Here is a 23,825-nt window from a genome sequence, read left to right on the forward strand (position 1 = left end):
TCACTTAGGGGTGTACTCACTTTTGTGGCCAGCGGTTTAGACATTAATGGCTGTGTGTTGAGTTATTTTGAGGGGGCAGCAAATTTACACTGTTATACAAGTGGTACACTCACTACTTTACATTGTAGCAAAGTGTCATTTCTTCAGTGTTGTCACATGAAAAGATATAATAAAATATTTACAAAAATGTGAGGGGTGTACTCACTTCTGTGAGATACTGTAAGTCTGTCAGTCGATTCACACTGAAGACAGATATGGGTCACTAACAAACAAAAATATAAATAGTGGATAGTTAAACAGATCTCAAATGTAAATGAACATTAAAGCCTGTAATATTAAAGTAGTCAGAAAATCCCAGGTGGCCGACTTCTCATTAAACCCACAGCTTATTAGAATGATGGTTACTTTTACCATCAAAACTTTGTCGAGTGAAGACTTCTGCATTGCCATAAGGGAGGCACAGGGCAAAACTGACTCTAGTAATTGGTGGTCCACTTGAATCATTGGTCTTTGAAGCAAGCAACAGTTGGTCACCAGGCTGAATAAAGGCATTAGAAACATAGCAGCAATAAAACATCAAAGGCAGCATCTGCTTACATAGGGGAAAAAATTTACTGTAAGCTGTCATTTGCTATCCAGATGCACACCAGAGCACTGGAAATCTCCAAGTCTGTCTGCTCTGGCCTGTTCACTGCTGAAAAACACTGAACATCTAGTTACATGTCAACAGAAATTAAATTACAGGGACGCTTGTTGTTAAAGAACTGTGTAAAATAAACACTTGTTAAAGGGAAGGAGACACTTGTTAAATCGTACAGCATAAACACACGGGACAGTCAGGGTTTAAAAGCTGTTTGCTAATTGGGCGAGCAGCATGGCTTTGATTTTATTTCTGAAATACACCAACTGGTTTCGATTACTGGCAGAAGTCAAAGCCTCATGCTGATTTAACAGCATTCACAATGTCTGTCTAATCTGACAGTGAGGGAATAAAAGAATGGAATAGCAAAAAAGAAAAAAAAAAGGAATTGTTCACCCAAAAAATGTCGTTGTCAAAATGTCATGTCATTTCAAACCTGTATGACTTTATTTCTTTGTGGATCAGAAAAAGGAGAATTTTAATGGTCACAAATGGCTCCCGGTCTTAAAAAGCGGTTCATATGGCTCATATTCCAAGTATTCAAACTTAAAAACTTTTGTGAACTGGTTTAACTAATTCATTAAAAAGATTAATTTAGTATTATTATTTGTTAATTTAGTATTATTTATTTATTTAGTTAGTTTTAGCCATTTTAATATGTTAACTTAAACTTGAGTTAGTTGTCAAGGCAATTTTTCTAATTTGTTTGTTTTCATCTAATACTGTATTTGTATCTTCTTCTTTTTTTTTGTGACAATTACTGAAAACATTTTTTTATAGTTTTAACATTGGTAACATTGGTCTGTTCCTCACACAAAGCTCTCATATGACTTCCGAAGTCAAAAATATTGCGCACACATTGTACGGATCACTTTTATGATATTTATTTATATAGCGCTTTTGCATCTTTTGTTTGAAGATTGGAAACTTTAATCCCTATTCATTTTAATTGTATGGAAAACTGGCATATTTTTAAAATTTTTGAAATCTTTCTTTTGATGTTCCAAAATAAAAAGTAAGTCGAACACATTTGGAGCAACATGAGGATGAGTAAATTATGAATTAATCATTTAATGCTCAACATTGCAATCACTTGCCATGTATTCCAGGATAATGAAGTGCACTCAAGATTAAAATGTTTGAGAGGTGCTATAAGATAAATCCTCTGCTATGGCAAACAGTTCTTTATGTGCCTTTAAGTTAGCCGCAATTCAATTCATGCCAGACAATAATTTGAAGTGTGAGGAACGTAGCTGGAATTTCACAGTCGAATGGAATGAAATAGAGCACTGAAGCCTGTTTTGACAAGGGCAGGGACCTAATCAGTGGCTCTAGTATCTAAAAGTTCACTGCCCCACATGTTGTATGGCTCCTATAAAACACCTGACAGGTCACATTGGAGTGAACAGAAGAATAACAGCAACTACGGCTAGGATAAAATAGATATTATATAGCTTATCAAACCAATCCAGTTCACTCTTTGTGACATTATGAGACCAATGAATGTCCTCCATGGACTCACAGACCACATGCTCCACAGAGGGATGTGTAACTTGCAAAAGGTGATTCAGCCAATAATTCTGCCCTCCTTTCAACTACACAAAAGCCACACTTTGGAGAAGATAATGAATCTTCTCTGGAGAGTAGTCAGTCTGCCCTCTTTGCCCTTTCTGATCCAAATAGCACATCCATATTTAAGTTGACAGCCCAGGTGGCAGACGAGCACTTTATAGAATTTTCATGTGATTAGAGATATCTGAGGTCATTCTCCACTTCTGCTTCTCTGACATAATTTCCCCCCCCCAACCACCTTCTCCCTAATATCTCAAATTTCTCTTTCTACTTTCTAGATTACGGCACTATTAAGAAGGTGCTCTCTCCGCTGAACCAGACCATGGGCAGCTGTTTGCTGGATGAGATTGAGCTTTTCCCCCCAAAGAAGAGGCAGCCAATCCGCAGCCTGCTCATACTCCACAGCCGCAGTGAGCTATTTGTGGGAGTCAGAGATCTGGTCATCAAAATCCCCCTGATGCGCTGCAACTTCCACAAGTCTAGAGAGTGAGTACTGCTGCTTCTCAACAGATAGATATACAACGTCTCAAGGTAGAAATTCATAACTATTTCCCAAAAATGAAAACTGTCATCATTTATTCACCCTCGTGTCAAAAGATGACTTACTTTCTTCTGTGGAACACAAAAGGTGCTGTTTCTAGATGACTTAGACCTCATTAGCGCCAGTTTTGACAGGAATGAAAACGAGGCTGTGAGGGACAAAAGTAATGGATTTTACTGTCGTTTAACAGCATTCTGATTGTTTAGCTGACAAAATCTCTTTCTCAAAAAACAGCAGTTCTGAAAATTACATAACCTTTATACAGTCCTTTCCATTGTAAACACAGTAAAGGCCTGTTCACACCAAGTTCGATAACTATAAAGATAACGATAAAGATAGTTCTAAAAAAATTTCTCGGTATTAAAGAATAGCTGAGTCCACACCACAGCTTTAACGATAAAGGCACAGAGAAACAATATCCTTCGAATCACTTTCAGAATGATTTTTTTCCAGCTGATGAACAATAAAAACGTTGACAGCCGATCAGAATCAATCTTGCTATAATGAGCTCGAGAATTTAAAGCGACAGACAAGCATGTGCTAAGAATAAACAGACGATATCGTCCGCTGGTGTGGACCCTAATATAATTATCTTTATAGTTATCGTTCTTGGTGTGAATGGGCCTTAAGTCTATCTTTAACAGCCTCATCCATGTTAAATTCAGTATGGCATCTAACCTGATTAAGGTTTATATAATGAACAGATTATATGAACTTTTAGGATACTTTAGTTTTTAGTTTTGTTTTTCTTGACAGATCATTTATCCTTTTTTATTATATAGACTCTTTCATCAAAATACAATAACTTTTTGCACCTGACACAATTTTTATTTTCTGTGTACAAAGGCCATGTGGCCAATGGAAAAAAGCAAATAACAATGAATCCTATTTTTCACTGTCCGATCATCTCTTAAAGAGTAAAATCGAATCCAAGGCTTGTAGCTGACTATTTTTTTCCACCACTGAATTTTTTTTTTTTTTTTTTTTGGTCACTTTTTAATAAGATTCAATTTGTTAACTTTGTTGACAGTCGACCTTTTTACAGCATTTATTAATTTAGGTTGATGCTTTATACTGTCTTTTAATTGTTAATTCATGTTTGTTCATAATTAATGTGAATTTACAGTATTTACTTGCTGAAATATGTTGGTATATATAGAAATATCCTAAATTATTAAATTCTGTAAAAGTATTGTTCATTGTTAGTTAATGATACCTAATGCATTAACTAATGTTGACAAACTGAACCTTATTGTTAAGTGTTACCCATTCGTTTTCCTTGCAGATTTCACATTTTATGTGACAAGTTAAATGCAAGTGTCATTTCATGATTGCTTTTAATAATACCAAAGTTTTGATTCCTGGCAAGATAAATTACACTACTAATCTAACGAATCCATACATGCCTGCAACTGAAATTTGTTTTCACTGCGCAAGAATAAACGTAATGTCAAAAAGATCCTCTGCCAGAGGGCAACAAAGAACAATCATCATGTTTGACATTGTGCCTCCAGGCCTTCATATCAAGAGCACTTCTCTAATCTCTGCTCATAAGGGGAGATGGCAGCCTGTTCATCATTCCTCTCCATTTGCATTCCAATGAAAAACTCATGTGTTATGTGAATTTGAAAAAAAAGTTATGTGAATTTGAGCTGAGATTTGCCTGATGAGCTTTTTCTATTCTCTTAAGCGGTTGAAGATTGGGAGAGGTCAATTACTCACACCTCTATACTTTCTGACACCAAAAAGGGGAACGGATGCAAATTTTGTTTTAATAAAGTCACATGCCATAACAGGGCAATTTTAAAGTGCCTGGTTTACACTGCTGACACTCACATTGCAGTGTCACTGTACTCTAAATTTTATGGCACTGAACGCTTGGCTTCATTTTTCCATCCATGCTGATGACTGCTGTGATAGTCCTCAATGAGTTTGAAAAGCTATTTGGTGCATTTCAGGGCTCTTCTCTGTTTCTGATGAAAGTTATTACCAGCACTCAAGGGAAATATTGCCAGATTAAGTTATGCCAAAGCAAGCAATATTCATAATAAGAAGCATGTGTGCTCTTTAAGGTGTTTAACTTTTTAAAGGGTTCATATCATATATTTTTATCATTCTATTTATTTCCCAGAGGTACACTTATAAAGTTATTCAACTTTGTTGCTCTACTTAGTGTCATAATTTAATTCACATAAAGATTTTTCAACCCGTCTTTCTCTCTTAGAGTTAAACAGGCTGTTTTTAACCCTGTGCCTTTAAGACCTTTATGTAAATGCCTTCTTCAGAAGGATGTGCAGAGCTGTAGGTGCTACACACAACCAGGAACAGCATATTTTTAGTGGACTTTTACAATTACAACTTTTACAAAATATTAATTATTATTATACATTTTTTTTAGTTCTACTGGTGTTTATGAACAATGTGATCTCTCCTATTTGTTCTTGTTTCAAGTTTCTGATGGTTAAAGTCTTCAGGTTTCTGATGTCAGAAAGGATTTTATAAGCCTTATTTGTGGTTTAATGTCAATATATGATGTTTTTGGACTGGGAAGGAAGTTTTCAGTTGTAAAACCTGTGAACAGTATGCTTTTGTCTTCTTTCAGTTGATTAATGTTGCCGTAAACTTTTGTATCACGATGAGCATCTGTTCTTTCTCTCTCTCTCTCAGTGCCTGTGTGGGGGCCAGGGATCCGTACTGCGGCTGGGATCTGGTGCTCAAGAAATGCACCACCCTGGAAGAAAGCGTCAGCATGAGCCAATGGGAACAAAGCATCACACGGTGTCCTGTGAGTATCCAGAATGCACTTCAATCATTCACGCAGTGCCTCAGCCCTTAAAGCCACATGTTTTTTCGTATGAAGACTCTTGATGCTGATGCAGTCTGTCTGTGAAGAACAGTGACAAATGCGCCCGCTTCAACTGTAACTTGCAGGATCAACTTTTTTTCTCATAACAGCAGACACTCTTAGAAGTGTTTTATAACAATGTTGAGGAAACATTGCAGGTGATGGACAGACAGTGCAGATCTGATGTATTGCTGCTTTTGCAGCTAAACAAACTTTTCCTCCTTCTGAACTCAAAAAGAGAAAATAAGGCTAATAGTAAATAGCGCTTGTGTGCAAAGAAACAAAGCGCAGCAGAATTTGCCATCAGCCAAGTTTCTGTTGAATGGCATTCTCTGGTTACATGGCTTAATATTCACACACTCCTTTGTGCTGACATGTGCCTCTGCCTGAGGCCTCCGTGCCTGTAGATCACTCCCAGAATGTCCGTCCAATCCATCACGTCCCTCCCATGTACAGTGGCTCTGAAAATATTTAGACACTTGCTCTTCAAGTGGTTTCATGTTCTAAAGGTTACATGCAGTGTTCTGTGTGATACCACAGCTCTGAAAGCACAATCCACACACACACACACATATTTGTAGACACCCAGATACTATAAACTATATCAGGCATCGTGGCAGTCTCACGGGGTCTTTAGGTAAAAGACCTTGAAGCTTGTAGCTTTAGCTGAGAAATGACATTTTGTGTAATAGCAAATTGCCTCCCACGCTGCCTGAAGAAAGCAGCGTGGAACTTTTGAACACAAACAGGGAAGTGTAAAAGTGTGGGTGGCTTCTGTCTCAGAGTCACTAGAATGCAAGATTTATATTGATTTAGTTTCACACGTGTTGTTTACGTGTTGTAAAATATGTGCCACAAACATGTTAAGCCGAAGTACACACATGGAAGATGCAGATTTGAATCCGCCTGCAAAATGTTCCAATTTCATTCACCTTCTTTTACAAGGTCATTGTCGTGATGCCTCTTTTTTGTGTCCAAAACTTTTATTTCCTAAAACATGCAATGACTGTTTTGTTTTGTTTTGTTTTGTTTTGTTTTGTTTTGTTTTGTTTTGTTTTGTTTTGTTTTGTTTTGTTTTGTTTGTTTTGTTTAGTTAGGGTTTTTCTGTTTTGTGATTTTTGTTTTGTTTTGGGGGGTTTTCTGATTGTTTGTTTCCAATTTCATTCACTTTCTCTTACAAGGTCAATGACGTGATGCCTCTTTTTTGTGTCCAAACCTTTTGTTTCCTAAAACATGCAATGACTGTTTTGTTTTGTTGTTGTTGTTTGTTTGTTGTGTTTTTTTCCCCATTGTTTTTTTTTTGTTTTTTTGTTTTTTTGCTTAGTTTTGTTAGGTTTTTTTTGTTCTGTTTTGTGTTTTGTGATTTTGGTTTGTTTTTGGGGGGTTTTCTGATTGTTTGTTTGTTTGTTTTTTGGGTGGAACTGTTACTGATATTGTATTTAAAAAGTAATAAACAATTTTGAAAAAGGTTAAAATAATGGGAAAAAATTTTGATGGTTCAAATTTTGTCAATGTTTTTTTTTTTTTTCTTTCTTTCTTAAGGTTTTGATTCACTTGTGTTTTATAGTTCTAGTAAAACCCCTGTGTCAAAGTTAGTAATTTCGCAAATATATCAGATAATTTAAGCTTCTTTTGACATAGCAAGAGTAGTTCAGGTTGTCAGATGTGATATTCAATGTGAAATTCAATATGATATTCATGTTTTAAAAAGATAAAATGACTGCATATATTATCTTTTCAACAAATTTTGTCATCTCAACATTGTCCTTTGGCCCATCTGTTCTTTAACCCATTACTAACAACAACCATGAAAATAATTTTTAATCATTCTTTTTTGATAAAATACAATTCAACCACACACACACAAAAGAAAAAAAAAATTTTCTGTAACGATACCACATACACTAACACATCCTGGTCATTTGACGTAGTCCTTTTGGATAATACACCCACATATTTTTTGCGTATTCATCTGCAGGGTAAGATTGTGTCCAGGTGTCTGAGGTTGAGTGACAGATCTAAAATGACTTCGGTAGTAGAGCACGGTAATGCTAGATGGAGACACACTTCATTCACAAAGCCCATCTGGAGGCTGACACGGTATGGAAATAAACAAAGAACCACGTTTGTTTGGAAAAAACATTAACTTACTGTATCATCCCTGTCTTAAAACTGGCAGAAACCCCATCTATATTTAAAGGAGAAGCGAGGCCTTTGAAAATGAGGTTTGTTTTTACTTTTCCACCACACTGGAAATGTGACTCTCTTATGCGTTCTGTACACAAAGAGCACAAACAATTTCTCTCCACACATAGGGTCATTTATTCTTCTCAATTCATAACACATTGACAATCTTTTCCACAGAATTCATTGTGTTTTATGCGCTAGATAACATTACCTTCTCCTTTTGTTCATAAAATATGTTGACCTGTATCTGATACCTCAGATGTTAATAACCAGAGTGCAATAACAAAATTGCATTAACTATTCATTACTACATTCTCATATAATGCCTCAAATGAAAATATTTGCTCATTGTAAAGCATGTTCATTTTCCAAAGAGGAGCCCGGCTATTTTCAGCTATCACAAATCTAATATGCTGAAAGTTATATTTTAGTTTGGATTCATCTAATAACTGGCAAATGTGACCTTATCTGCAGTAATCATTTATTTGCATTCATATTTTGTTTACTTGTTTCTGTGCCCATTTACTATTTATGTGCTCTCTTTCTGTTGTGTGTGGTTATGTATGTGTGTGTGTGTGTGTGTGTGTGTGTGTGTGTGTGTGTGTGTGTGTGTGTGTAGGTGAGGAACGTGACTGTGAATGGTCATTTTGGAGGCTGGTCAGGATGGAAAGCTTGCAGTCATAGTGATGGCGGCAGTGTTGGTTCATGCCAGTGTCGGACTCGAGCGTGTGACAGCCCGAGCCCTCAGTGTGGAGGGCAGCCGTGCCAAGGAATCAGTGTTGAGGTGGCCAACTGCTCCAGGTATACAAATGTTCATACAAAGAATAAAGCACAAACAGGAAGTTACACATTCACCTTTAAGCATAACCGATTTATATGGAAGCCTTTTTCCACCTCAAAGTAAAAAACAAGGTATTAGTGACTTAAAGTATCACAATTGCAACATTATTTCTTGTACTTTATATCTCACAATTGTAACTTGGTTTCTCAGAATTATCATTTTAAATCTGAGAATTGCAATTTTTAATGACAATTGTAACTTCACGTCTCACAATTGTTATTTTATTTCTAATAATTGCGACTTTATATCTCATAATCATATAGAGTGACTATATTTTGCAATTGTGCATTGATTTGCGTAATTGTTATTTTATATCTCATGATTTCACAGTTGTGATTTTGTAAACTTTACATCTCACAATTATTTTATATTTCATATTTGTTACTTTCTATCATACAATGTGACTTGTAATTGCAAATGTATTTCCCTCAATTGTCTTAATTTGAAATGTTTGACACAATATGACTTTAAATATCGCAGGTGCGACTTGATGTCTCACAACTGTTACTTTTTTCTCATAATTATGATTTTATATCTATTATACTACTGACTATATTTCGCAATTGTGCCTTGAGTTTTTTTGTAATTGTTTTTTGTTTCACAAATTCAAATTCATATTTCACAGTTGTGATTTTATCTCAATTGCAACTTTATATCTCATAATTGCGACTTGATATCTCATTATTGTCATTTTAAATCCGACATTTGCAATTTCAGATATGACATATCTCAGTTGTTACTTTATTTCTCATAATTGCAAAATTTCATGAATGCCACTTTATGTCTCATAATGTGACTTTAATGGCTTGTAATTGTGTGTGTATCTTCCTAAATGGAAAGTTTATCGCAATGTGATTTTATATCTTGTAGTGTGACTTAATTTATTTGTAAATTACAATTTTTTTAAATTAATTTCCTGTTTTAATCCTCACTCTCAAGTGGAAACAAGCTTCCATACCATGCAACAAAAAAAAACAAAAGTTGCTGTGTGATTCTAAACTAATTTTCAAGACTAAATCATTTCATACAATTATGTTGTTTCCATCGTAAACAGGCTTAGAACAGTTTTAACAAAGATCCTCAGTTAACAAACTGAAGGTCAGATTATACCAGCCAGCTGTGCCAGCGTTTGATTAGTGATTACTGCCATAACATATCCATCCTCAGAAACGGGGCATGGACGCCATGGACGGCATGGGCTCCTTGCAGCACCAGCTGTGGGATCGGATTCCAGGTCCGACAGCGTTCCTGCAGCAACCCCACTCCCCGCCATGGAGGACGTGTTTGTGTAGGCCAGAACCGGGAAGAGAGGTAAAGAAAAGCGAGACAGCTCATTATATATGCAAATGTGTTTGTTTTTTGGAATTTACACTCAAAATCCACAAAATCTAAGGGGGGAAATGCCTGTTTGAAAGGGCATGATGCTTCTTTTGTTTGTTCCTTTCATTCTCACCTGCTGCATGTGTGATTGCTGCTGTGATTGCATGGCAGTTGACGATAATGAATAAATATATGCAGCTAATTTTATTGCTTTTTTATTACTCATCCTATTATGCAATGTTCATCTCTAGAAAGCTTGTTAGTACATAACTAGAAGCGCACAAACCAAATGCTTAAATGGAGGAGTGAGAGAGGTTCTTCTTTATCTGCCCCATAATTTGTGTGACTGACATCCAATTAAAAATAAACATGCTAAGACTTGCTAATTACAGAGACTGCAGCCACAGACTCCACATACACACGCTCAAACACTAGGTATGATAGTGCATCTAATCATGGCAGATTTATGTTTAAACTGCGCTGCCCTGAGAATGTGTGAGGTTTCTAAGCAACAGTGCATTGCAGCTGAAAAATTAGACCTGAAGTGCTGGGATGAAGAGAAGTCGAGAGAGGCATCTGTTGGAAACAGTTGTGGTCTCACTGTTGAAGGTGCCAAATTTTCCCAGCTCACACTTCAGGTTTTTGTCTTCAGACATTTTTATCTCTATTATGACTTATGTTAAAGACATCACTGTTTATTCCCTGAAACTCAGCAGGGCAGAAAAAGATAAGGAAATGATCTCTTTATTAGCTTAGTAGTTTCTGCTAGACCAGAGGTAAATAATTGGTTTTGCTTCAGGACTCAAGTGGCAGCCAACAAGATGAAACAAAATGGTACTGGACTAAATTGAAAAGTTGACAGTTTTGTAAATGTAACTTGCTATAACTATGCATGATTTGAAAATAATAAATAGAAGATGACATTTTAACAATATAACAAACTGAGTTCAGGTTTGCCAAGATGTCTGCAATCACAAGTCATAAACTTTCTAATTTCACTTCATCCAATTATCCCAAGCTCATGATATGAGCCATGCTATCCACATTAATTTTATAATTTTATACTTCTACTGTATTTTTTAAAAATGCCTAATTTATTTCTACTTTTATGTCTCCTAAGTAATTTCAGGATAAACATCTGAGACAAAGTTGATACCCACTAGAGTTCTTGAAAATATGTTTCATCTAAGTGTCTTGGTCTATGAAGGAGCAACTGCTGAGCAATAACATTTTCCTGCGGGACAGAACGAGCATGCCACGGTTTTTGAGTCACCCTAGAAACACAGACATGAGGCTTAAGACATGAAGAATGCTGCAGATTGGTAGTTTTTCTTTTTCTTTCTTTTTTCTTTTTTTTATGCAGGTGACTGTGAAGCAGACGATTTCTGCCACCTCTTGCATTTTCCATCTCCTGCCCCCCACTTACACTCTTTATCCAAGGCGCTGGGGCACTTGATGCCCTTAGGTGTCTGAGCATAAAGGCTGTGAATAATCAGCAGAAAAGTTCTGGTGCAAGCTTTGAGTTTGGCTCTAGTCTAGCTAGTCTACAAGCCCCTGCGAGTTTTTCACACCACCCATCCACTCTAATACAACACCTCGACCAGCCCAGCGGTGCATAATGGCTGTGAAAACATATCCGGGGAGCGCGTCAGGGCCCACAGTTTTCATTTAAGGTTGAAGGGAGCCGAGTTAATAGCTCAAAAGTGCTTTGTCAGTTCCCTTAGCAGGACCCTGCTTTGGACCAAAAGAAGAAAGCAACATTCCTGTTTTTGTTCTACGCGGGACAGCAAAATCTCTATAGTTCGGGGTCTTTTGTCCGATATTGAAAGAAGTTTGGATTCACTTGTTAGTGCTGCGGGGAAATTTTTTTCTGTGAGTCCTGCTCAACCATTGGGCATCTGTTCAGAGGTATTCAGCTCATATGTACAGTCACACTTTATTCCCTGTTTGCGCACATGCTGCCAGATGGCAAAGTCCTCAGCGCGCAACTCTGCTGTGGGTCAGTCACTATGAGATGTCCTCAGTGAGGGAAAGAGAAAGAAAGAAAAAGAGAGAGTGCGAGAGTCAGCTAAAGTGATGCTTCAGTCAAAAATAAATATTCTTTCCTCATTTACTCACCCTTTTGTTGTTCAGAAATCATTCTAAATCAGCTGACACCACGTGATGTTGAGTCGGCCGACCGGTCCAGATATTTAACATGCTAGATATTTGTTTGTCAGTGAGCCTCTTTGATGCATCGTTGAGTAGTTCACACATAAAGATTGCCGAGCGCTGATCACCCGCCGATTATCCCCCAATCACAGCCTGACCTGTCCGCGAGCTCGTTGACTTGCAAATCCGGCTTAAATCGGGCATAAAATCCTGTAGTGTGTAATTGGCTTTACTGACCCCAAACTTTAAACAGTAGTGTACATATTTCATATAAATAATATTTCTTAATATTATGTGTTATTATCCTGTACATAGTATATAAATGAAAAGAACATGTTCCATGCCTGCACTGGCTCTGGCACCAGCACCCTTTTGTTGGACAAGGGACGTTACGCACTCAGGGGCTTGGAGCCTAGTGACCAACTCTCTCTGTAAGTCTCAAGTCTCAGGTCATGCAGCCTGAGGCTTTGGAGGTCCCTGAGAGTGGCCCCACTGGCCTGGTCCATAATCCAGCACTGGTCCGGAGCCATATATCTATCCTGGCACAGGGTGTATGTAAACGCAGAGCCAGCAACTCCCATCCATTTGTGCTCAGAAACTCTCTAAAACAAGACAGAACGCCTGCAGGCAAAAGAACTGTTGTCGTAACACTCCAGTACTTTGTTCTGCTTGAAATCCGTTTGATAAATGAAGGTGTTTTTTACATGCTCCCTCATTCTCTTCATACACCATCTCAAATGTGCTATTAATTACCACTTCTTGTTCTTTTGATCATTTGTTTCTTTCCCCTTTTTTGTGCCAGAACAGGGGCAAACTTGTTAAACTTAGCAAATCCGATTTGAGTGAACAGTATTTGCATATGCAAATTGGCAGTGGGTTTCCCTTGGCTATAAATCTTTCTTATATGGATCTCTCGACTTTTTTATTGCACGCTACATCACAACAAGTTGCTCTGATCAGTAGTTCTCTAACGGGAATGTGTACTGCTTCCTATTTTTGGATACTTTTTCTTTTTCATATTTGAAACTGATAATATTCTCTTATTTTCTAATTTGCACATATACACATATCATCAGACATCTCTTTTGAAGAAAGTGGTTGCAGGCACAAGAAAATAAAAATGCACCTTGTGTAATTTCCCCGGAGTGTTCTACAGTTCTACAGATAAATATTGCCCATATGGAAGGCTATACCATGATTTTCTTTCCTCATACAAACATTTTCTTTTCGCTGGAAGAGTGTGGCGTTAATTTCGGCAGGCAAATAGAAATTTTGTTAATAAATTGCAAACTATAATCAGCCTAATTTACATAAAAAAGATGTCTGTAGTGAAAAGAATAACAGTGGCTTCATTTAAATACTCAAGCCATAGCATTACCACCTGGTTAAAATCAATCGTGAATAGTTAAGATGACATTTTTTGCCTGGAAATGTTTCATACAAAAGTGTATAGGGGGGATAAAACAAAATGAATATGATTTCAGTTAACTTTTGGATTTGATGTGTTTTTAGCACTTAAAATCAGTAAGAATTTGTTTTCCTGCTTTATTTGTATCCTGCTTACATATGTGCTCATTTTTTCTGGTTCAGGGTCATCACAGGCTCAGGATGGTTGAGGTTATTTTTTTATTCATTTTCCGAGCCTTTGTTCTGATTATGACCGTATCTTCAAAAGGAAGCTGACTTCATTTATTATTCGCTTCCTTTCAAAGATCTGATTGCAGTGAGACCACATGAAAGCTGGAATGATTGAGTTTGTGTGTCCAATCATCATGCTTTATACCAATTACCTTTATACCAACTACTTTTCAATTACAACTACTCGTACAACGGGCCCAAAAAACCCCCTCTGCCTGCAGACCTCATTTAGATAAGACACATCTCCATCAGTGCTCATTACACTAAGGTTAACCTAGGCATTTCCTGTGCTTGGAGACCTACACAACTGCTAGCCAGTCATTATCTCTTGTTTGCTGTTCCTACCTGAGTTAGTTAAATGTTTTTTTCCTTGTTCAAAGGTAAAACTTGTTTTGTTAAACACATGGATTTTTTTAATGGCTCTTTTATATGTCAGCATGAATTCACCATGGCTTGATGCACCAAGTACTTCTGAAATGTTTACCATTAGTTTATATTATGGTGTACTATCATTTCGGGGGAGAAAGAGATTGAAAATTATTATATTCTTACTTTGAAGTTAAAATATATACAGTATTTTTTATTTTTTATTTAATAATTCGTGCTTCAGAGGATTCATATTCAATTATTGAGGCCATTGTTTTTATTGCATAATCAGGATGTTTGAGTGAATAACTAGGAGATGAGTTTGTGAATAAATGTTTATTTGCATGCTGAAATGTTTGTTTTAATCTGTTTTAGATACTGCAATGAGCACCTGCCCTGCCCCCCACATGTCTATTGGTCAGCATGGTCTCCATGGGAACGCTGCACAGTTCCATGCGGTGGTGGGATCCAGTCGCGACGACGAACGTGCGAGAATGGAAACGAATGCCCTGGATGCAGCGTTGTATGTCACTTTCATATTATTACTCGATTGGTTTATGAGACCTTTTCTGATTTGAGCACCTCAGGACATGAAAAGTGTGTTCAGTGTTTATAAATTGGCTTTATTGCTAAAATATTACTAAACTTAACAGCAGAAGCATCATGGCCTACCCTATGATGTGCAAGTTATTTTAACTATTAATATCTTATATTTAAGTTGCATGATTAGTGTAGGCAAAACATGTAAAATAAAGTCTAAAACAGTGTCCTGTTCACATAATTCCAGTCCAGACAAGTTGCACCCTTTTTCCTGTGGATTTATATCTTATCTAGCATTTAAATGTTTTTTTTTTTTTTAAATGACAGAAATTAATGAATAGTTCAGCTATGAAACTCTACTTGTGTTCTACTTGGTTCATTCAATTCAATGTTCCCAGCCAATCAGATTTACATACTCCTTACCGTATACCTATACAATCGCTATACGTGCCCTCATCTTAGCCCGCCTCCCCAGCACCACCTGCCTAGATCAGCTCCGGGAATCTTCCTCTCTCTAGCAGCAGCAGCATGATTCCTTAATTTTATGATCCAAGCATTTAGCAGAAGCAAGTCTACTTGCTCTGCAGCAGCAGCAGCAGATCTGGTCCGCCAAGACCAAACCTATGCACGTTCTATTTACATTAATAAAGATTTTACAATCTATCCTAAGAGTTGTCAGGACTGAAATACTTTTATTCAGCAAGGATACATTAAATTGGTCAAAAGTAATCATGTGATACTGAAGACTGGAGCAATGACTGCTGAAAATTCAGCTTCGCCATCACAGGAATAAATTACATTTTAAGATATATTAAAATTGAAAATTAAAATTGTTATTTTAAATTGTAATCATATTTTACAATACTGTTTTTACCGTTATTTTTATTAAATAAATGCAGCCTTGGTGAGCATAAGAGACTTTCAGAAACATTAAAGAATTTTTTTACACCCCAAACTTTTGAACAGTAGTGAACATATCTGTATATATATCTGCAATCCAAAAATTAATTTCCTCCTTTGGAAAGCTGGGAGGAGCTTTCCATGTACTGTACATTAGCATTGCAAGAGTAAACTGGGATTTTCCACTCATGAGTTAGCTGTGATATTCTTACTCTGCTTTTAAAACCAGTCACCCACTCGCTGCTAGTTTAGAATAAGTCCATCTCACATGACCACGGTTCACTTTTCATGCCATTCGTGGAAGTGGTTTGGGTGATTTAGAGAATCTGGAACAGCTTTAAATGGTTCATTTGCTATTTAAATTTATTTGTAAGGAATAATAACATCTGTCCAGTTTAGAAATCAAGGCTGTTAACCGTTTCGATCTTTGCCGCTTAATCAGTGGCACCTGGGAGACACAATGGCTTAAGAGAAAGTTCAGACGTTCCTGTGAGTCCTAATAGTAATGCTCTGTCAAATTGTGTGCTTGTTTAGCCTCAAGGCCAGCTGCCTGAGATCCATCACAATGTAGACGACACCAAAAACACCAACACACTGAAGTATGCTTGGAATGCCACAGAGGCTGTGAGGGCAGCAACATCATGTCGATATATATATATATATATATAATAAATAAATATATATTTATATATATACATACAAGCTTCATATTAGTATATATATATATATCTATATGTGTATGTGTGTGTGTGTGTGTGTGTGTGTGTGTGGGTAGCAGGGTGGTGCATTGCCTGATTTGGATTTGTGTGCTATTTTTGTGCCATATGAGCACAAAGTTGCATATCTGGTGAGCTGCTGATGTATTCAAAGAGGTAATACTTAGAACAGATGCTTTAATAAGCAAGCTTCATATTATTTTCTGTTACTGATGATTGCCAGACTCTGGCATGGCCCATACGTGCAAACAGCTGTTATCATTTTCTGAAAAATTCCCTTTTGAAATACTAGTTGGTGGTTGTTTTGTCAGATACAATAAAAACATGATCCGTCAGTCAGCTGGTAATTTTACACGGGGTTTGTTTGTCACAGTGCTTGTAACCTCTATGTAATGATAGTGATAAAGCCCACGTGAATGTAGCCAAGTGTCAGAGTAGACAGAAAAATAATAATGAGTACCTAACAACCCTTAATAGGTTGTCTGTTTGTGAGGTCATTCATATGTTCAGTGTAATGATGCTTTGATAATCAGACTCAAACATTGCCGTCACTTTGTCCTAGGGCAAGTGTATTTTCAGAATCAACACTGCTTAAAATCTGTGAATATGTGAAGTGCCGTGTTAAGTGTAAAAATTTAAGTGTAACACTCTTTTCTCAGTGTTAATTAGATTTATGTAATGGCAAAAATAAGGTGTCATACCAAAAGTTTTCTCTTTTTAGAATGCATGATGTCAGCTAATCATGCATTCTAAATAATACTGCACTTTTTGTGAAATGTAACTTCAGATCGTCCTCTTCCATCCACTCTGAACTCACCAGTTCAAGAGTGTTGCAAGTGGAAACCTGAGTATTTCAGTTAACTTCTCATCACAGATAGTGTGCTCTCGGGTTTGAAGCGTGATATTATCATATAGATTTTATATAATAATGCATTATAAATTAAAACTGTATATATATGTAATACTTTTTTACAATATTAAATCTGTATATTACAAATGTCTATATTATATTATATTATAAAATATTATATATATTTTTTATATTAGGATTTAGTCTGTGGTTCATAAAGGGATAGTTCATACAAAAATTAAATTGCTGTCATTAATTACTGACCCTCTTGTCGTTCCAAACCCATAAGACCTTTGTTCATCTTCGAAACACAAATTAAGATATTTTTAATGAAATCTGAGAGCTTTCTGACCCTGCATAGACAGCAATGCAACTGAAAAGTTCCCAGGCCCAGAAAGGTAGTAAGGACATCAGGACATCAGTGGTTTAACTGTAATTTTATGAAGCTACGATAATACTTTTTGTTCGCAAAGAAAACAAAAATAACGACTTCATTCAACAATTTCTTCTCTTCCATGTCAGTCTTTGACACACGTTCACATGCGTTTAGCTCCTGCTGCTGTCGCAGGAACCTGCGTTCTGACGTAGTGTATATTCTGGTTCAAATAAGTAAGGCTGGGCAAAAAATTGCAAGTCATCCTCTCCGTCGAAATCTTCCAAAAATAAGGTGTCATACCAAAAGTTTTCTCTTTTTAGAATGCATGATGTCAGCTAATCATGCATTCTAAATAATACTGCACTTTTTGTGAAATGTAACTTCAGATCGTCCTCTTCCATCCACTCTGAACTCACCAGTTCAAGAGTGTTGCAAGTGGAAACCTGAGTATTTCAGTTAACTTCTCATCACAGATAGTGTGCTCTCGGGTTTGAAGCGTGATATTATCATATAGATTTTATATAATAATGCATTATAAATTAAAATATCCATGTCAGTCTTTGACACACGTTCACATGCGTTTAGCTCCTGCTGCTGTCGCAGGAACCTGCGTTCTGACGTAGTGTATATTCTGGTTCAAATAAGTAAGGCTGGGCAAAAAATTGCAAGTCATCCTCTCCGTCGAAATCTTCAGATATGTTCACGAAGACTCTTTAATGTACAGTGTACATCAATCAGTACATCAATCATCATCAATCAGTTATTGAGGGGGAAATAAAATAAATATTAATTTTTTATATTTCAGTTGATTTAGACTTTTTGATTTTGTGTGTGTGTGTGTGTGTGTTTATCACGGTACGCTGTTGGAAGGAGTACGAGGGAAACGAGGAGTACAATCAAAAGTCTTTAATCCAAGGAACACAGGGTAAATCCACACAAAGGGCACTGGAGCAAACACACGTACACAACGAGTAGACCCGACCGAGACAGACTGCACAGACTGGGACTTAAATACAGGGGATGATTGGGGAAACACAGGTGCATGAGATGACTAATCAAACTAATTAACAAGGGCGCTCTGGACTGGATTCGGGGACTGGAGCCCTCTCCTCTTCAGTGTGGCACATTTGCTGCGCCATACTCAGCTCACCCTCAGGCGCGGTGCAGGGGGCGGAGCTCCTCTCAGCGCTCACACCGTCCACGGCTTTCTCCCTCGTGACGGGCATTGTCGTCGGCTCTCGCACCTGGTCTGTCGGATGCAGCTCTACGTCCGGGGTGATCCTTAACGCATCGCGGGGAGATGGTGGGCTGGGCTCTGGGTCTGCAGTGGATCTGACGAGATCATCCACAGGATAGGATGGCGATCCGTTTCTCGCCAGAGTCCACCCCACGAAGGCAACGAAATCCTATCGAGGACCATCCTCAGACGACGGTGCTCTGCTCGTGGTGTTCAAGCTCACGTCATAGAATGAGCAGAGCGCATCGTCCGGGTAGCTGATGGTGTTAGCTAACAACCGGAACAGTCTTGTATGGTCCTCGAGAGATCTGTCCCCCGGCTCCAGCAGGAGGAGGAGGAATTCGGGGTGAAGGAGGGGATCCATGGAAACAACGGGAACAAAAGAAAACACTGAGGAAAAACGGAAAACAAACGGAGGGGAAACACACGGAGGTTACTGTCTTTGGTCGGGTCGTTAGTGAGTGGCATGACTAACGTTTAGAACAACTACCACATACAAAGCCTTCTTTTAAATTATTTTTCTAAATAGCTTGGTCATTTGCACAATTATGTTTATTAAGTCACCCAAAATACACACACTATAACTTTTATTTCATGGTAAATCAAGGTCTATTTGTACCTTGTATGCAATTCAAGGCCTCAGAAGTTATCTCTTATGAAGGCATTTGGATGACATTCTGAGAGTTCTTGAGTTTCTTTATTAATTTCTTCCAAATATATATTAAAACCATCCGAAGCCCATAAAAAACCCTGCATCCCATTTCTCTACGATGACTGTGCAGTATGGGTATTAATTTACCTGACGCTGTGGTCAGATAGAGACAAGTTTTCTCCAGGGAATTTGAACATTCCCAAATGACAGCATTTTTCATTAGGCCCCCTGATGGAGTGTATCATGCTCCGTAGTCTTGCTTGACTGATTGTGCACTTTTCTGTACTAATAATTGAGTCTATTTGTCTTGGTGGTCCATTGTGGAACGGCCAGCCGGCGTGTCTCAGGTGAACCGCCAGTAATGAATGCAATCAGCGACACCTGCGTAATGGATTGGAGTTTGTTGTTTTCTGTAAAACATACTAGAAGCTGCGTATCTCAGCGGAATCGGGGGCATTCAGTCAAAGATGCGAGGCGTAGAACGGCCAATTACGATCAACACACACGTACTTGCTGATACGCTGCATTTTTGTGAAGACGCAAAGGATTGAGGGTTGTGTGTGTGTGCAGAGTGGATGTAATGATGTTAGAAGGCTCCAGAGAGCGCGGGTGGGGATTACTCATTAGTCAGCAGATGCCTGGAGACTGAACAGGGACCAGCAGACCTTCGTACAGGGCATCCCCTAACCCCTGTCTCCACTACCCATAACGCATTAGTGACAGACGAGAACTTTAGGTAATACAGTAATTCTGAGGATGAAAAACATACTTGGGGAGTGTGAAGTCTGAAAAAGATGGAGAGAGTGGGGGATAATGAATAGACTGTTGGCGGAAAACAAGAATGGAACAATAGAGAATTAGAGAAAGGAAGAGGCAGATAAAGTGAGATGGATGGAGAATTATAGAAATGAAAATCATGAGCAGGATGAGTAATGATAGAGGAGTGGGAAAGAGCGCAAACAATCCGAGAGGGTGTATTATCCACACATAACATCATTATCGACAAAAAAAACTAAAACATGATTGATTTTGCTCGGTTTAGGTCATGTCAAATTTTCAAATTTAAGACATCATGGGAGGGCCGGTACACAAGTATCAGGCTGCGTACATCAACACATCAGTAACCGTTAAAAATCACCATTATGATGTGCTGCTCATATGTAGGCGTTCGCCCAGCTGGTGAGAACATCTACCTCACTGAATCCAATGTAGCATCAGCACCTCAGCTGATGTGTTTGAGTGCATTCTGCTGCATTATCTCTTTCACCTAATGCCCTCGAAGTGAGATTTTTGCAGTGATGCTTTGCAGCGAATGAAACTTTATGAATTTTCTGATGTCTGCTTATAAACCAGAAAGACTATTGAATGTTTGTATTTTCACCCAGTCCCACACCATTTGGGCTACAGACACCTCAAATCCTGAGGGGTTTTGAGGAGCGGTGTCATATTGCTTTTTTAAGTGATCCGACATTTCAGATCAGACAATTTCCTCTCCTATGATAATGAATTATAATCCTTTATAATCCATCCATTCTACAAAAGTATATTCTTTATAAATGTGAAATACATATACACAATACAATACAATATATATATATATATATATATATGAAAGGGCTGTCAAGTGATTACGTTTTTTAATCTAATTAATTGTGGTGATTAATGAAATTAATCGTAAATTAAATGTACCCACAAAAGATTAAAAATAAAGGTCATTATTGTGTAAAAGGTCATAATTATGTATTGTGTATTGTGTAAGAGAAAAGCATCAAATAGACATTACAAAAAGTATCTTTAGAAAGAAATATTTTATTTTATTCAATATAGAACATTACAATTGCATAAATAATGCCTAATTATCATTCAATTATTAAATGTATTTAATGAATGATTAATTTAGAAGTTTAGTTATTTATACACTATTACACTAAAAACTGTGTGTGTGTGTGTGTGTGTGTGTGTGTGTGTGTGTGTGTGTGTGTGTGTGTGTGTCTGAAGGATCATGTGACACTGAAGACTGGGGTAATGGCATTTATTTAAAATTATAATAATATTTCACAATATTGCTGTTTTTACTGTATTTTTTATTAAATTAATGCTTACATATTCTATATAATGAACAGCATTTATAATTATATATTTTATATAAATTCTATAATAATTCTATAATAAATTCCATGTTTTATTATTCATAAATTCATTATTGTGTTGTTTGAGAAAAGCATCAAATAGACATTACAAAAAGTAGCTTTAGAAAGAAATATTTTATTTTATTCAACATAGAACATTACAATTCCATAAGTAATGCCTAATTATCATTAAATCATTGCATTTATTTAATGAATCATTACATTTATTAAATAAAGTTTAATAGAGCTTATGCAATGAGTTTCAGTTTCTGTCCATAATGTATGTATTTTTTTGTAAATAAATATCACTGCATATTTTTGTAAAGTACATATAAAGTGTGTGTGTGTGTGTGTGTGTGTGTGCGTGTGTGCGTGTGTGCGTGTTTACCCACACATAAGTAAATATACATTATATATAATTTATTTCAAATAAATGTAATGTGCTAAAAACTTTTTTCCATCATATTTGTCTCTCACAGTGATGAAAAGCTGATACTAAAGAACCAGGTTCTTTAATATTTTAATGGCATGTTTACATAATTATATAGACTTAATACAGCTTGTAGCTGTAGTTTGTTAGTTTGTGGAGGCATCAAGACGTTGAATGTTTAATGGAACCATGTAATTATTGGGTATCTCGTTTTGCTTTTGTGCTCTGAGAGAGTGCAGCCTAGCATGAACATTTCACTATGCGTAGTCACACAAGTACAACACTAACACCCAATGCCCTCCTTTGTCTCTGAGAAAACATACTGCAAAAATCTCTGTTAGAGCCTTTCTAGCTGATGTGTTGATGCTCAGTGAGGTAAAAAGCGTTGAGTCCGCTGATTTCATTTCATCATATTTATAAACCATTATAAAATATTAACAAAGAGAGTGCGTAAACAAAAATAGATGGTCAGACCGCACAGCAAACAATGCCTAAACTTTTCCATATCTTTAACCTTGGCTGCTCCCCGTCTTGGGAGAAAAGAGGTGAGAAAAAAACGAGTTGAGGCAGGGGAGGTGAAGTAGACAGCCGTCTGAGCGCTTCACATCAGCTCTCCTTCTGTCTGACAGATTGACGGATGAACAAAAAGGACTTTTATCTTATTTTGCCAAGGTCTGGCAGTCATTCAAGGTCTATTAAGCATAAATAAATGCAGCGAGAATGGACACAGCTCTCCACTCCACCAAATGAACACATATGATTTACAGGAAATCTATAGCTCCTTGTTTCAGGCGAATTTATTAAGGTGTCAGGACATGAATCTGACTGCCTCAAGTGCTAGACATTGGTATCTGAAGACGCTCTACATTATCATAAATCGAAGGATTGAAAGCTCATAACTGCGGGTACAGATCAAGGATATAGGCAGTGTATATGTCATATCAATTATAGAAATGCAATAAAACAATCAGGAATTTAAGAGGTTAGATTTGCCGCAAGTTCCCACTGAACTAGGACTAGATGTTAGAACAGACAGCGCTCATTTGAACTGTCCCATGCCAGTGACAATTTTGTCTTTTTGTCAGTCCTTTGAGCTTCCATTCCAATCGAAATGTCATTTTAGCTTGTGTAAAATGCACTCCTTATTTATTCCCTCATTTCAGAGCCTTTTTCTCCTCACGGGCCATAAATTAAACTTGATCAATGACCTTTTCTGCTTGACTTGTTTGCGACTTGCCATGTTCAGCAAAGAGCGCAATGGATATATTTCATACGCCTGCAAAATGGCAACAAAACACATTCTCTGTTTAAAAAAAAAAGAAAAAGAAAAAAATGTGTGCATATATATATATATATATATATATATTACTTCAGTCTTCAGTGTCACATGATCTATCTATCTATCTAGCACTGTTCTTTTACATTTTCAAAAGAAATAAAATGTATCATGATTTCCACAAACATATTTAGCAGCAAAAACTGTTTTCAACATTTATAATAAAAAATAATACTTAAATTAAAATAACAATAATAATAATAATAATTGAGTACCTATAATAATTGTAGTGTAATGTAATAAAACTGGAGTCATTGCATTCATTTTAAATTGTAATAATATTTCACAATATTGCTGTATTTCAAATAAATGCATATATATATTCTTTATTAATTTTTTTTATATTAAAAAAATAAAATGTATTCAGTATATATTTTATAAGTCATAAATATAGAAAATGTGAAATACTATTAAAATATGTGACCTTGGACCACAAAACCAGTCATAAGTCGCTGGGGTATATTTGTAGCAATAGCCAAAAATAGATTGTATGGGTCAAAATTATTGATTTTTCTTTTATGCCAAAAATCATTAGGATATTAAGTAAAGATCATGTTC

At 36.8% G+C, this 23,825-nt stretch overlaps 1 protein-coding gene across 1 annotated transcript in view; it reads left to right on the forward strand.

The window, feature by feature from the left end:
* The window catches only part of sema5a (sema domain, seven thrombospondin repeats (type 1 and type 1-like), transmembrane domain (TM) and short cytoplasmic domain, (semaphorin) 5A), a 79,538-nt gene that overhangs the window by 21,903 nt on the left and 33,810 nt on the right, over positions 1 to 23,825 (forward strand). The window contains exons 8-12 of the mRNA XM_016495259.1: positions 2,491 to 2,698; positions 5,421 to 5,538; positions 8,405 to 8,586; positions 9,794 to 9,937; positions 14,477 to 14,624. Coding sequence (XP_016350745.1) covers positions 2,491 to 2,698; positions 5,421 to 5,538; positions 8,405 to 8,586; positions 9,794 to 9,937; positions 14,477 to 14,624 — 800 coding nt within the window. The remainder of the gene's footprint in view (positions 1 to 2,490; positions 2,699 to 5,420; positions 5,539 to 8,404; positions 8,587 to 9,793; positions 9,938 to 14,476; positions 14,625 to 23,825) is intronic.

Source organism: Sinocyclocheilus anshuiensis, unplaced genomic scaffold, assembly GCF_001515605.1.
Source record: "Sinocyclocheilus anshuiensis isolate Anshui unplaced genomic scaffold, SAMN03320099.WGS_v1.1 scaffold110, whole genome shotgun sequence".
Lineage (NCBI taxonomy): Eukaryota > Metazoa > Chordata > Actinopteri > Cypriniformes > Cyprinidae > Sinocyclocheilus > Sinocyclocheilus anshuiensis.